The sequence below is a fragment of the Poecilia reticulata genome, chromosome 12 (genome assembly GCF_904066995.2).
Source record: "Poecilia reticulata chromosome 12, P_reticulata-male-v2, whole genome shotgun sequence".
NCBI lineage: Eukaryota > Metazoa > Chordata > Actinopteri > Cyprinodontiformes > Poeciliidae > Poecilia > Poecilia reticulata.
The window spans coordinates 11572658-11589310 of NC_088841.1; the positions used below are offsets into that span (position 1 = coordinate 11572658).

Consider the following 16653-nt stretch of genomic DNA (forward strand, 5'->3'; position numbering starts at 1 on the left):
TGCAAGTTTACAGACTTCTTGTATCTTTTTCTTCTTCATAAATGTTTTAAATCATAAAGCCACTTTTAACATTAATCTCAGATAAGTGCCTGAATATACAGTAAGTAGTGTTTAAATAAGGATTCAATTGCTCAAGAGTACAAAAACAACCAAACATTTACATTGATCAACATCTGGTATTTAAATTTTTTGTCTGTGATAAGATCACCATAAACAAGAGTTACAAGCAAATAAACACTCATGTCAAAAGTTGGACTATCAGCTTCTGAGTAATCAATGGCTGTTCTGTTGATCCTTCTGATTCACCTGAATTACAACATTAGCCAGACATTAAAATGGCTGAATTAGTTCCAATACAGAATATTTATTCTCATTTGTGTCACTAAATGGATGCAAGATGAGAAAGGAAACACAAAATAAATAATGGAGGCCTTTATAAAACTCAGCATTGGCGTCCATGGATTTTAAACAATAAAACAACACCAGAGTAAAACAACTGAAGCTGTCTGGTACATCCTTATTGGTTTATACACATAATGATTCATAAATGTGACTGAACATTCCAGACAGGGAAAGACATTGAATATCTCAAAAATACTTTCGTAATTCATTGGCTCTGGCAGGTTCAATTAGCTCTAGAATTGGTAAAAAAAAAGTGTGTGGCAGAGAAAATATACTGTTCTATGCAATATCCCGATGTCAGATGACCAATAAAACTCCCTCTAGAAGATTCCAACGAGCAAAATTTTCATGTAAAATAAATATTTTCTTCAAAGTAATCAAAATGCTTTACAGCAATCATTTTAAATGAGCTGACATCCGTGCCTTTGGCAACTCGTTTTTATAGAAGTTCTTGGTTTCTAAGTTTTTCTTTACCAATAGTCAACCGAGTAACTCCGCTGCTTTAGGAGAGTAGTGTTCTCTTCATGATTGATCCTTCAAAGTGCTGGACTGTGTTTAGAGCACCAAACTGCGAGATGTTCCAGGAAGTAGCACACTAATGGTCTTTCAGGTTGTCACTGAAGCTTGTCTGAAAAATAATATCCTTTGTCTGTTTTCTGTGGATGCACACTTAGCACCAAGAAATCACAAATGGAACATATTATGAGCCATGTTTAAGACTTTATGCGACTATAATAACCACAGTTTGAAACATTATCCTAAAATGGACTAATAATAGCAACAGTAATGACCCTGATCCATGAGTATCCAGCTTACCAAACTATACCAAGGATGCATTGACTATTCAGGACGTCACAACAGGGCAAAGTTCAGCATCTAAAGCATTAAAGGCCTCCTTTGCCTGAGTTAAGGTCAGGGTTTTATTATTCTCTGACATTAGGATATTACATGCGTTAATAATTGCAAGGAATTTCAATTACTTACAGTCCCTTCTAAATTCAGCTGTTTTCTAGTGAAAGTCAAGTGCTTTTCATGGTCCCTTCTGTAGTTAACATATAACAGTGATATTTGGCCTTTTTTTTGTTATGAAGCGTGGTTTTCATTAGTATCGTATGGAAGTGCTCAGGATGGTTTACGTTGACAGACAGTGTTCCTCTGAATAATTTCCTGAAGAATCAGTTTCAAAATAGCCTGCGTGTGCCTGTAATAAATGCAGCTTTTTTTTTTCTTTTTTTTTTACACAGCAGTGAGAGCTTCTTAACTTAAACAGAGAGAAAGATAGATTTAATATGGTAAGGTTTATGATGTTTAATACATCAGTAGAAGAGATTACAGTCATATTTGATTTGTTTGAAATGGGAACACCAACTGTGAAATAGCTTCAGAGTCACAGGCTTGACCTGCTTCTATTGATTCAGGCTGGGAGGGTATAGAGGCATCTTTGACTCCAAAGCGAGGTCTGTAGTTTTACATAAAAAATACACAACGTCCCCCTTTAATGTTACCACTCTGATCAAATCATTGCTTTTTACTGAAGCATATTCTTGTAACAAACATTTTAGAAACATTCAGCCTTTTAGTTTGAGGGGGGGGGGGGGAAAATCCTGCTTCAAACTTTTTTTTATCATATACCACCATTTTTGCTTGCACTGTTTTTAATAACTAATAAGTCCCTTTTTTCCCAATAGACAGCACATATCATTTTTTATGACAGTCCGTAAGGTTATTAGTCTGAATTTTGACCATTGTTCTTTTCCAAATCTCTCAAAATCCTTAGAATTCTTTTAAATGACAATTGTTTTCTTATTATATAATCCAAGTACACTCGAAGTTCAGGATTTCTTGGTGGAGATCCCATTTCATGCTTTTTATGCCAATATTTCCCTGACTGTAAGCTGAAAATCATCATAGTCAGCAGAAAAAAAAGCTTGAAAACTTAGCTTTGTTTGTAATCACCGCTGAAAAAAAAATCTAATTTATTGAATATGACCATGACATTGCAAGTTTTCCACTTAAAACAGCCCATGATAGTCACTCTTGCCACCATGCTTGATGATTGTATGATGTTTGAAATGCTGCTAGTTGAATATCTGATAAAACATAATGCACACATTTTAAATCAGTTCACACAACATATTTTGGAAAGTTTTGAGGATCATTAAGATGTACCTGGAAAACGTACATACAGGTCTTTGAGTCTTCTTTGGGCAGGAGTGTTTGGGCACAGCCTTTGGGCACAGCGAGGCTGTGCTTGTCTCTTTCTTGTTGTTGGCATAATGTTAGAAGGCTAAACACTTCTGGGAAAGTTCAAAATTATTCCGTGTTCTCTTTGTTTATGGAGTCTTAAAGTCTTATAAATGCTTTTGTAACCTTTTTCTAGACTAATATGTGTCAAGGACTTTATTGCATTTGACTCAATAAGACCTTTTAGCCTGCTTCATATTATCAGATGATTAGGCATTTACTGATTTTCTAGTCAGGCAGTAGTCAGAGCTGATGTGAGCATTGAAATTAAACTTAACATTTAAAAGATGTGATTAATCATGATTAATAAGGAATTTTCCAATGAGGGCAATTACCTTTTCCCATAGGAACAGGTAGGGATGCACAGCATTTTTCCCCTTTAATAAAATAATCATATAAAGGTCCATCCTGTATTTACTCAAGTTGTGTCTGAATTAGTTATTTAAAGCACTGTATGCCCATGGGAAACAGGAAGTCAGGGATTACTAATTTAAGTTTTCTAAACATGTAGTATAAACTACATGTTTATATACTATAAAAAATGTTCTCCCTTTGTATGTTAATCTTAGCAAACAACACCAATCAGTTGTTCCTTCATTATCTTTAGAGTTGACGGGAATCTGTGCAGACAACAACTGTGTCAAGATTGTGTTGCATCTCTTGAGCTGGGTTCTAATGTTAATCATACTCTACCCTTTTAAGTTTTGTGAGGATGATTGCTCAAATCGTGTGGTAAACTTTGCATAAACAAGTTACAGCACTAGTTTTATTACTTGCTACTCTATCTTTCTCTCTGTGAGATAAATGGGATTTAGAACTATCAAAATAAAGTGAGTGACAATAAAAACCTTCATCTTCCTTCTCAACTTTTTCTCTTTAGTTTTTGGCACAAATCTATGGAAAACTATCTCAGGTTTGTCACCTCTGTACCTATTACTATTTATTTAACCTTTTTTATGTGAGTTAACTACATACATTGTGCAGCTTGTCAGACTATGTTGTTTGCTACCTTGCTGCAAACCACATTTTTACACTTAAAAGTGAAAATCTGAGTCTTTAACCCCTAGTCAAAAAAAGAGGGCACCTCTCAAAATGTTGAACTTTACATTTATTGGATGAGTAACCACAACTGTGCGGTTTCAGGGTAACCCCAGCAATAAAATGTATCGTTTCACACTCAGCACATTTTTTGCTATGATTTGCACTCACCGAGTCCTTATGTTACCATGGTGTCAGGGGAGAGGAAATTAAAGCAAAAGGGCAGGAGAAAAATAGGTTTTAAATTAGTAACTATGAACTAAGCAGGAAAATTAAACTACTTTAAACCATAATTTCTGTTTTTACATGAAGAGCCTTGTCATGGGTTGTTCTATCAAGTCTGTGTGTCTGTCATGGTTAGTGAAATGTCTTTTCTGGGTAGTTCAAATGGTCATTAATCAATGAGTTACAGTAATGATTGATCAAATAGGAGAGTGCTCATTTCTCTGAGCGCACAAATGTGCTGTAAAACTAGAGAAAAATAAGAACAGCATCATAAAAACAGTTCATTATCAAAGGAGAAACAAGTTTTTATGTGACAAGAACATATTGGCCTTCATCAGGTAAAAGGAAGAATAAATAGTTTGTTTTCTTTCGGGGAGGTTTCAGTTTACCATGCCACTTATTTCCATACTGTCTTTGTAGTTCATGCCCCCTTCATTCACATCACTTGATCTTAAGTCTGTAAAACAAAGTAATGCTTATTTGACATTAAAGTTTTTTAAAACTCTGTATAAAGCTTCTTTAAATGTATTAGAGGTTTCTAATACTAAAATGAAAGGAAACTTCTGCTGTTGATTAGAGAGTTACTGATACTTTCCATTTAGAAGATAATAAAAATGATCATTAAAGAACGTGCTTGGGTGCTGTGTGAAAGTGGTTTTACTGGAGGTTTATTGTGGTAAGAAGATGAGCACAAACAACAGAGATAACTACGGTATTGAAAGGTTTGTGGGGCAAAGCCCATTTAAGAGAAGTGGGAGTACAAGAGCTGCAATTGACACATTCCTAGTGATAAGCCACTGCAGAGCTAGACGAGTCAGAATCGTTTTACCTGTAGAAAGGAGAAAAATTACTGCACTGTTTCTCAGTCCAAAGTTTTATTTTTAGATGAAAGTAAAGTTTACATTTCATTTGGAAATCAAGATCCTGTGGAGAGGCACCAAATCCATATAGCTTGAAGTCCAGTCTTAAGTTTCCAAAGTCAGTGATGATTTGGGATATGGAGCATATATGTTTGTGGAAGTTGTTAAACAACTGGGCTGACTTTCATCTCTACATCAGGTTGCAGTTAGAATGGGCTAGCTTCACTATACAGATACAAAATAATAATTTTCTTTGGAATCAAGTTTTATCATATCCCATGCCAAGACATATGTCTGTAATTACTACTGTAACATCACTGAAGATACCAACACTTGAAAGAGAATTTCAACTATCAGTTTGTTTTAGCAGAAACTTTAGCAATTTTTCTAAAGGTCTGCTAATACCAAAACCATCAGATAGTAATGTCCTTTATCCATTTCTGAGTGATGTATTTTTAGCTGAGCAGATGACCTTTCCAAGGTTTTTAGAATCTGGAGTTTTGGGACACGCAAAGGTATTCAGACATTCAGACGACGTACTCACTGTGCTGAGTCTTTTTTGTCAAGGGATTGTTTCTTTGGATTCTTCACTGGCAGCTGTGTCTCTGCAAATGTGATGTTGATCTGTTTAACTCTGGAATCACAGATGTGTTGCTCAACTTTATCTCCTGTTTATCTTGACAACCAATAAGTGTCGCAATGTTGACACTCTGTTGGCATGCAATTGCAGCTTTTGACTTGATCTATCAGATTTTGTGCTGCGAATTCCCAGAACAAGCATTCAAACCAAAAGATTTTACAGGTCGTCATTGACTCTCGAATATGTGGATTTGGATGTACTTTAAGTGTTTCACACATAGGTGCGAGGAATTTATTTCATCTGGGAAGTTAAGCATTAAGCATTTTATTGTTTTTTCATCAGGTTCTTGTTTTTTATGGGGGTTTCTCCTTTGATCATTTCTTATGTGTTTTATTTGTTTTGATTAAATAAGCCTTGTGTGTGTTTTATTTTGATTTGTCTGTTCTTACAAACAACTGAAAATTTTCTGTCATGTAATTCTCACCAGGGAAATCAATAAAAATAAGGGTGTGTGTTACTGTAAGTGTAATAATGTGAAATGATACAGAAAATAAGCATGAAACTCACAAAAGGCATAGCTAGCCAAATAAATAGCTATAAAGTCAAAGTCTAAAAAGCAGAATTGAAAAAGCAATTCTACTACTTATCAGGCTAGTTCCTAACTATCCTAACTGATGGCCTATAAAAAGCTTTTTCATCACCATGTCACATAATCCAAATCCAATAGTGGGTGCAATCAAAGTGGTCTCTCAAGCAAATTCATTGTTGTAAAGCCACAAGTTTGCAACCAATAAATCGATTCTGAGGCATTTCTAGGTCCAAACTCTGGAAATTGAAAGATTGTCTTACAGAGGAGTTTGAATAAAAGTCTTAAAGCCTCTCCAAGACCTAATGACCACTGACAGAGTTCTTCAGAAAATCCTGGAGTTGTGCAGTTTTTCCATTAAAACTAAGTTATGCACTCAGACGCAATGGCTTCTATGAATAATATAGTTTGGCCAGATTAGATCAAAATTTAATTCTGTCATTTATCAACTCCTGTTCAAAGGAGAAATTGCCCCATTCAACACCCTTTAGAGCACAAAGGGAAGTTTGGAGGTGGGGACATCATGATGTGGTTTGTTGTTCTGCATATGGTAATGGCAGATTTAATGTGATTGAAAAACGAATGGATGGAAAAAAAATGCTAATACAGTCCTCGTACAGATCTGAAGAAAAACCAGAGTGGATTTCTCAGCAAGATAATGATGCCAAATGCACAGCCAATTCAATTCTCAGTTGGCTTCAGAGGGAGAAAATAAAGCTACTTGTCAGTCACCCCAGAATGCAATGTAGCAACACATCAAGTTTCTCCATACAGGTGGAATCTTGAAAATGTGGTTTTAAAAAATATATATTTTCTATTAAGTATTAAATAAATATTATCATGCTCTTATATTTTCTTACAAATATCTAGTCTTGGGTCTAAATGGCCGTTTTGGTCTAATTTTGAATTTACCCTTATATTTTCACCTTAAAAACTATTTACCTTACCTTGTTTGGTATCATTATTTTCAGAACATCCTAAACTTTGTGATTTTACAGTGTTTGTTTCCTTTTGACAAAATTTATTATCACATTGGAGCAAAAAACACACACAGAAACAAAATCCGAGTAGAAAAATATTGATATTTTTACTATAAAACTCACAAAAAATATTGAACAAACCATTTTTACAGTCTAACATGAACATTTTTTAGGTAAATTTGAAGAATTTTTGTACAAACTTAGTAAAAAACAAATTAGTAGTCATATTTTCACCATATTGTGGGTAATTTCCCAGGCGTTTTTTTACAACTATTTACAAAATATGTCAATATTTCCATCACAAATTTTCTCCAACATCACAATGTCTCAACCCTCCCCCCCTCCACTTTCAACTATTTACAATATTTACAAAATGGGTGCCACAAGACAAACAAATTACTTGTGCCATTGTGCAAAGCAGTTTCTGTCCATCAGAAGGCACAGTGGCACATCACAGCCCTCACATTTCCAGGGAGTGTCCTTCCTGACATTGTTCATCTGGGGGCAGTGTCTGCACTGCAGTCTGCCATTTCTGGCATTTTGCTGAGCACTAATGGGCACAGGAATGTGTTCAGCTGCCTTTCTCTTTGGAACACCTGCCATGTCCACACTACAAAGCTGACTGGCCATCTCCACATTGAAGTCTTTGTGCGTCATGGGCTTCACTCCTTTGGCTCACCAACCTAGAGATGGAAATTAGCCTGTAATCTGGTTCCGTGTGCATCTACTCTGATTATAATAATTTACTGTACATATCCCATGGCAAACAAAGAAATAAAACAACAAGAACAAAACAAAACAAACCTCATCGTCAAGCTCAAACTCCGAGTCCGAGCCATCTGGCAGCGCGCCTTCGTCCTCTTCACATTCATACATGTACTTCAGGGCTTGCTGGTAATCTGGTTCCGTGTGCATCTACTCTGATTATAATAATTTACTGTACATATCCCATGGCAAACAAAGAAATAAAACAACAAGAACAAAACAAAACAAACCTCATCGTCAAGCTCAAACTCCGAGTCCGAGCCATCTGGCAGCGCGCCTTCGTCCTCTTCTCATTCGTACATGTACTTCAGGGCTTGCTCCGCAGTCATGTAGCGACTCATTTTGACACACTAAACACACTAAAAAACGTCTACAAACACTGCACACACACACTAGCACACTAACTAACACACGTACGGTCGAAAAATCTACTACAAAACACCACTAGCTAAATCCGAAATGTCAACTACGCGCCGTTCTCTACCCCCACAAAACTCTCTCCCGCGCTGCTGTTCCGATCGCAAATCAAAATGCTTTCTGATTGGTTGCTTCAGAAATGTGGTGAGTTTGCAGGAACTCGGAAAAATGGCTTTCATGATGCATTCGTTCACTTTTTGGTCATAAAACATCCACTGATTGCACTCAACGTGCGTAAAATGCGCTTTACGCTATGGCGAAAATGATCGATCATATTCCTGGTTTTATTTGGAAGTAAATATAAAACAAAATCAATATAAAAACACTACTTTTATAAAGTTTGAAGTCTCTACTGTCCAACAGAACTGAAATGCACACTTCTCATGCCGTCTTTTTTTTATACGGAAGCCTTTTAAATGCATGACGTCATGCCCGCCACATGGCGGCCGTCGACTAGAAAAGAGTAATGTGTTTTGATTTCTTTGTGTATGTGGATTACCAAGGTTGTTACTGACATCTGGAATAAATTTCATGTCATTAGCGTCATTAGAAATATATTCACCAGGAAAAACCTTGACATATTCAATCCATTTTCACCACAGTATATGTGCTTATTGTTCTTATTGTTTCCTTTATCACTTGTTTTAGTGTTTAATAAAGTTCTAACCGTTTCATTTAGTTTGAACAGATGGGGACATGCATCAGTTTCTTTGTTTTTTTTCTGCATATCATGATATCATATCCAGATGGTATTTTAGCAGTGCAGAACAGACTGAGCAGCAGCTAAACTGTCACGTTACATTTTATCTCAAGTAAAAAGTTCAAGGCTAAGAGTGGATTTCTCCGGCTCAAAGGGAAAAAATAAAAATACTTTCATTTGTTCTGTTATATAAGAGGAAATTCTCTCTCCTTGTATTTGCCTGAGCAACCGGCAATCTCTTAAGAGATCTTGTAGCTTATCAAGCAGCATCTAAAAAGTACAAGGAATGTGGTTTAAAAATAGATGATAAATATTGTCAGGCTGCTTCTTCTAATCTTGACCGTTTCCTCATAACCACAATTGGCAAAGATTTGCTTCATCAATGTTAGGATTTGCAATACCTGCTATAATTTTTCATGTCATGTTGGCTGATTGCTAAATTGCCCACATTATTTCTGTCAACATGTAGCAAGTAATAATTCTCTCAATTGTGTTTTTTATTTTTTATTTTATTAAGATAGATGGGGCACATGTTGTTCTCATATCGTTGCCAGGTTCACAAAGCTGTAACTTTTAAACAGATCTTTTCATCTGTGACAAAGTTTTAGGAGGCATGACTTTGCCAGTAATGAACAGATTGAATGTTCTGTCAACAATTGGAAAATACAGAAAAAGAATTTGGGCAGAGTCACTCCTGCTGACGAAGCATCTGACTTTATTGATGGTTTTGTGCAAATTTGCTGTTCATTTGAGGTTTTACATGACACTTAGCCAAATTCGATGTCAGTGCCAAAGCCATAAACCTTTGGAATAATTTATAACACCACATAATAATAAGAATTTAGAGTATGTTGTGAACATTTTATTTCAAATGGTTTTGATTATGATTTTATAGATTATAGTTTGTCATACTATTTTAAAATTAATGGTATGAAATAAATGGTAATTAAGCTAGTAAATAGTTTAATTTCCATTTAAACTATTTGCTACAGTTTTCTCAGATCTCAGATGCTTGGTTAGCTTGTGAAGTGCTTCTTGTAGATCTTTTAATAAAAAAGCCATTTTATGTTTTCATATGTATTGCATTGTAATGCTTACATCTGGTTACAGCTGATGGAAAATAGTAATTTTTACCTAGAGATTCATAAATATTCAGAATAGTTTAGCCTTTCTGTGTAACCTGTTTTCAACTTTTCAGATTTCATTGCCTACAATTATAATCTGCTTTAACAAAGCCATATTATTGATTTCTACCAGCACATAATTTTTTGCACATAATAATCATAATATTTCTGTCAATCTACCCATCCATCCAATGTATTTTTCTACTGTGTAGCATTTCTTATCTAACTGAGGTAAAATCATTTCCTTCTTTACTTTTGAAATTCTGTGATGGTGACAAAATTGGTTGTTGATATTTTGATTGATAAATATCAGAAAATAAGAGGACTCTATATAGAGAGTTTTTATTTGTTTAACCAACTCTATAAAACATTCATTCAAGTTGAAAACACTATTTGTTACAGAAAAAATAATTTCCTAAGTACTTTATAGAGTTTCCTTTTAGATTCAGTGTAAAAACATTGATCTGGTGGAAACAGTTGTTTGAAGCTACAAAAAACATCGTCTGATGTGTGGAATGCAGACATGTTTTTGTGTATAAATGGTTACACAAATAAGCCTTTATGTGGTTTGCTTGTGTTGTCTCACAGCTGTGTTTCTCTGAGTGAAATATCTTAGACACGTAATTGTTAGAAATAAGAACATGCTTGTCCAAATTGGTTCTGAACCTTTTCATCCTGATCTGATTTTCTGCTTTAAATAAATTCAGTGGACTCCACCACTTTGAGTGGTGTGTCAGCAGGAATTACCAAGTTCTGGTTTAAGACAAACCGGGGCCAGGCTGGTACATCGTGTTGTTTCAGAGCAGAGCCTCTGTTTATAAGGTGATTAAAGTGCTTATGCTTCACCCCAGGCGACTGAGGTCAGACTAGCTTATGTCTAGATTTCAAGCGGCTGGTGTAAAGTGATCTGTGTCACTGGCAAAATGAAATAACCTTTAGGGTGAGAAAAGGCACAGGTGGCAAAACAAACAGATTTTCTGTGATGTTCCGAACACTGAACAAGTGCAGGGCTTTCTGTCTGAAAGTAAATGTCAGTCACAACATGCCCTTCCTGAGCGTGCGGATGTGTGACCTTGCAAACATGACTCATTGATATTCTTGGAGAAAAGTGTCATGAAGGCATTTGGGAAATCTTTCCCTCTTGTTCTTTAACTTATGAATATGAATGAAATCCACATGTGTTTTGAGTTTGTTTGCTCATTAACATGAAGTAGATGATTAAACAGGATTTTATTTTTAGCTATTGTTCGCAAAGGTTCAGAAGCTCTGGATATTACAGTTTGGTTTCTTTATTTTTTTATTGTTGTTTTATTTTTGTTTTCTGCTGTTGTTGTTGTGGTTCTGACATGAAATGTTTCTCAATTTTAACCCACCAGTGTGTGATGTTTAGTTCATTGACTGCAAACATATTGATACTGGTAAATATTTTACATTTTGTGACATGAAGACAGCAAATTTCTATTTTTTAATAGCAGTCTTTTATGTAGTGTCAGTCCAGTGGTGAAATTCTCTTTTTGTTTTTGGATGATTGGTTGATTAACTTCTCTGCAACTTTGTGCTGTCTTTATTAATTTGTTTTCATAATAATATTTGTTTTGTCCTCTTAACAAACCTTTGAGGCATTTGAAGCTGTATCTATGTTGAGATTAAATTGTATACAGACTCAATTTACTAATTGAAGACCTTTTGGTTTAGGCTTTAAAAAAAAAAGTAGCTCCATAATTTTGCACAACTTGACAAGTTTCTTGTTTTGTGGTCTTTCTGTAATGTATAACGTATATTTTTTCAGGGTGCAGTAGTGTTTAATTAGTTGCTTGATGCACTGACCTTCACACCAGCTTTAATCATGCTGTTGTTTTACCGTCACATACAGGTCATATTGCTACTGTCTCATTTCTGTTTTAATCTAGACATATGTGTGTGTCACATATGTGCAGAAGGTTAGCCAAAGGGTAATAGCGATTTAAAATTAAATCAATTATTGCCAATGGAAAGATCCAGCCTAATAAAATTAAAAGACAGTGCTATTATTGCATTAAATAAGTTATGTAATTTGCAAAGTAATCAAACCAATTTAAACTTGTCTTTGCAGTGATCTATTGAGAAACAGCACAATCCTATAAGAACATATCAAAGATACTATTTCTCTGAGTAATAATGTAATAAACGCAAAGTCCGACAAAAATGTACTTCCCCCACAGATTTGGATCCAGTTTCCCTGGGATGCTTTTGTCTCTTTTGTGATCTTTTGGAAGCGGATATAAATGTTTGTTTTCATCTTGATTTTTAAGCTAACTGTGTTTGTTTTTGCTAAGTTGATTATTTGCTAAAAGTGCATTCAGTCCTCAGGGGGATGATGCTGACCTAGAAAGAGTGGGTCACACATTCAAAGTCAACTCTGGCTTGGGGTCCACATGTATAATACTTGCTATATGCTGAGCAATAATAACATTAAACACAGAACATGAAAAGCTAATGAAACTCCAGGGGTGTAAAGGTGAAATTTAAAAACTATTGAAAGTTTTGGCTACAGTGATGTCACTGGGCATCGGAGCACTCAGCACTTTGGCTGGTCTAATTATCTTCCCTACAAATTACATCTGTCTTACTTACTCTTATGGAGCATTATGTCTTTCAATTAAAATGATTGTTCAATTATTTATTTGATGTTATGTGACTTTGTCTATGGTGCAATCATCTGGCAAGCGTGTGTGGGTGTGAGTGAACTTCGACAATTTTCACCTTTTGAAATTAAAAAGTAGCAGTACACGACCTCCACTCATACCATCATATCGACATTTGTATTTGCTAAATAACAGCTCCACCGCCTTTATCCCTGCAGCTAATCTGCAGAATCACAGTAATTTAATGACATTTAAATGTCTTCTTGTAAAATCTTAATGAAGGGTGCTATTATCATTAGTGCTGTTAAATAAAGCTGTTTAGTATTTACGGTTTATTCAAAGACTATCACTGCACTTTAATAGTGATGATTAGTGATGACTTCAGAGTCCGATTGGATTCTTTTGTGATGTGTGGTAAAGCAGCACCGGTTAGCACTTTTCTGCTGGACTGAGTTCAAACAAAAGTATTGAAGCTCCTGATGATATGAATCATGGTAATAAAATACTGCAATAAATGATTTAATGGAAAGAACTAATGGTAAGTAAAGTATTTGACGAAGTAAAAAAAAAAACCAACTTCTAATGAGAGTAGACATTTTCCGTATATGTTGTTTCTGTGTTTAATATGTCCAATGAAAATGAAAAACAAATGTTAACATCATGAAAAAAGACAAAGAGAGCAAATATGATCATTAGTTTCAGATGGTTAAGGTGCATAATCTATCCACGCCAATGAAAACCCCTTTTCAAAAACAAAACCAAAAATTAATTGACGAACTGCCTTTTTTGTTGTAGTTATCCAACCACACCCAGGTATGAACAATCCCCTAAACAAAAGTAGGTCAAAATATCTTAAAAAGCAGTGCATCATGCGACTCAGTAACAAACAAATTTAATCTAAGAGCAGATCAACAATTGATAATTTCACATAAAATGCCCCCAAAACCTGGGCATTTTAATGATACATTAAGGCCTAATTACCGGACAATCCACCAAAGAATCCTCATTTTGGTCTCTCCTGGCTATGATTTCCTAATGGAGGAAAAATAACTATTATTACTCAACACAGTGAGCTGTAACCACAAATAAATAAGCACAAATCATTGTAATGCAAGTAAATGTATAAGTATACATGATAATATGGGCAGATTTGAAGGAAGTCCTAATTAATTATTTTGAGTGAATCACATCCTTTCTCAAATGCAGGAGAATATTGTCAATCCAGGCTGGTAAAGGAGCACAAGAGCATAAAGACCTAAATCTCTCAAAGCTGCTCACTCTTTCAACTCGAGCTTAATCTTCTTTTACACTTTGTTGTAACCTCCAAGAATATCATTGGTGCCCACGGCTTTATACATATAAGGATCAATATAGGTTCAGATTTCAACTGCATGCCTTTTCGCTCAAGGAAAAGGTTCTTTAGGCCACAATAATTATTCATTGTCATTCTGCAATTGCTCAATTAAATGAAATATAATTACTCACCTGGAAATGTCAGATCATCAGCTGACAAGTAATTGGATCTGCTAATTTGTCATGATTGATGACAGTTTTATTTCTAGAGTTGGTGTTATGCCTGCTCAAAATTTAATCGGTGGCAACCACTGTGCCAAACTAAACAAGCTGTCAATCTCAGTATGTTTTCACAGTATGGTATGTGTAATTTCTGTAACATGTAACAGGATTTAAAAAAAAGCTCTGTTCTTAACACGACTACCCACTGAGCACCTTGTCAAATAAGGAGATCTGACACACAATTGATTTCCCCCCCCCTTTTTTTAAGCAGAGAATTTGCTTAAAATTCTCTGCATGTGTTTGTGTTGTCTTTGATCAGGCATTCACAACACAGCTTTTAATGCAGAAGCTTACAAGGATATTTTAATAGTCTCATCTCAGCACCAAGGGCCTGGAGTTTTAGGCTGAAAATACTAAAGGTTATTTCATTTCTACTTTAATCTCTGAGATTAAAAAATTACAAAACATAAACACATGAAAGCCAGCAGAAACGTGAATGGAACCATCAGGCTCTGGTATGATAGTGCTTCTCTTTTCTGTCTGGTCATATTTCTCTTTGTAAATATTTCCAGTAAAGTAAATTTGATATCTTACAGGAGGAAATGCTGCAAGGGCTTCAAGTTTGTAATGGGCCAGTGCATTCCTGAAGGTAGGAAAAACAGTTTGGATGTCACTTTTCAGGATCCTGCCAAAAATATACTAGGTTTTTGGGTTTATTAGTGTCTAATCTTTTTCAGTATGTTCTGTTACTTGCTTTAAAGTTGTAATAAAGCTGTGTTTTGTCACCCTATCATCCTTTTATTCTAGATTATGATGTATGCGCTGGCGCCCCCTGTGAGCAGCAGTGTACAGACCATTTTGGCCGCATAGTGTGTACTTGTTACTTGGGTTACCGTTATGACCGTGAACGCCACAGAAACCGGGAGAAGCCCTACTGTCTGGGTAAGATCTAACAATGCGTAGCAACAATAATAAAGGGGATATTCTTCAGGGTGATGTTTGATGATACCAATGCAAACAGCAATGAACCAACCACTCAACTCTTACTGATACTGTAATACAAACTACCTGTTGTCTTTTCGTCAGGATGTTCTGAATCCCTTAGTGTCTAGGGAATTTTGATATTAAATGCAGAGCTAAAGTAAATGTGCATGATTCTGTAATAAGTCTCATTATTGTCTAAATGAGTGAACACTTTACACTGTGGTTTTTAACGCATCCTTCTTTTTGGAGATAAACAATCTGGTCAAATTCAGCAGTGCAGGGAGATTAACCATAATGTAGGGTTTAACAACTCTTAAAATATGTAATTGTAACAGCAAGAGAGTGACACTGTAGTAGTCGATAAGGCATGACTAGATCTTTGGATTTTTTTTGCTATCCAATTTCTTATAGAGGTTTTTGTATCATATCCAATGTTTTTACTTTGTGATAGTAAGAACTTGTTTTCTTATCTGAAGAATAAAGAATGTCTTTAAAAACATTGCTTCACTGTAACAAAATATGAAGTTGCCTAATATTAAATATCAACTGAAAGTTAATAAATTTATTTGGTGTTATCTGTCCAATATTTGCTTCGTTTTGCATGAAAAACATTACAAATTGGGAAATATGTTACTGTTTCAAATGCTTTGAAATCCCCTGAGTTGGATTTTTTATATGCCTTAAAGTTCGGAAATTCCTCCTCTATTCAAACCCTCTTCCCTAAATTTCAATACTTAAAAAAAAATCTAAGTTGCAAAGATAAAGTAACATATTTTCATAGCATTTTGTTTTGCTGAGTGCAAGCACGTTGAGTGGATGTATTTTAGTCAACATTTTCTTTTCATTTGCTGGCTAACTCCATTCTTGCACTTCAACACGCAGACATTGATGAATGTGCCGACAAAAACATGAGCGCCTGCTCTCAGATCTGCATCAACACCGCGGGAAGCTTTAGGTGTGAGTGTGAGAAAGGCTATTTCCTAGAAGACGATGGGAAGACTTGCACCAAAGGGGAGAGAGGTGAGCGTACACATCTTCTCATTATTCACATCAAACAGCAATGTGGAGAAGACTGCACAGTGTTTTTGGAGGGCGATTGAGAAAGAGATGGGGAGGGGAGAGGGGCACTACAAACATAGACACCTGGTAGTCATTAGACATCACTGCCTCTTGTGCATGTCAAAACAGTTCAGCCACCCAAACACGCGGCTGGCTCTTTGACTCCTGGTCTTCTCATTTTGCTGGATACATGTGAAGGAAACACAAAACGTCCAGGCGATAAAAACATCTTTTCTGCCCCAGATTTACTTGCCAATGAAGCAGTGAAGGCCTGCAGATTTGCTACTTCCTCCCAGGAGAGTGTCTTCCATTACCTACTATAACATTTCAGAACATGCTAAGCAGTGCAAAAATGTGGTGGGTGAAATTATGACCGTGCTATGTGTCCTGCTGCTTCGTAATTTAGGGGAGTGAAATCACATTCAGACATTGGCACCCATCCATTGTATAGACAAACTTCGTTAGTTAAGTTTAACAATGTTTAAGCACCCCGGTAAGCAACAGCTTATGCTTGTCATGAGCTAAATGGAAATGTTAATTTTAATATGTG

The 16653-nt window shown here is 35.6% G+C and overlaps 1 protein-coding gene across 2 annotated transcripts in view; it reads left to right on the forward strand.

Moving 5' to 3' along the window:
* The window catches only part of ccbe1 (collagen and calcium binding EGF domains 1), a 41359-nt gene that overhangs the window by 9879 nt on the left and 14827 nt on the right, over positions 1-16653 (forward strand). For both annotated transcript variants that reach the window (XM_008424520.3, XM_008424519.3), the window contains exons 3-5: positions 14657-14709; positions 14868-15002; positions 15927-16064. In XM_008424520.3, the coding sequence (XP_008422742.2) occupies positions 14657-14709; positions 14868-15002; positions 15927-16064 (326 nt within the window). The remainder of the gene's footprint in view (positions 1-14656; positions 14710-14867; positions 15003-15926; positions 16065-16653) is intronic.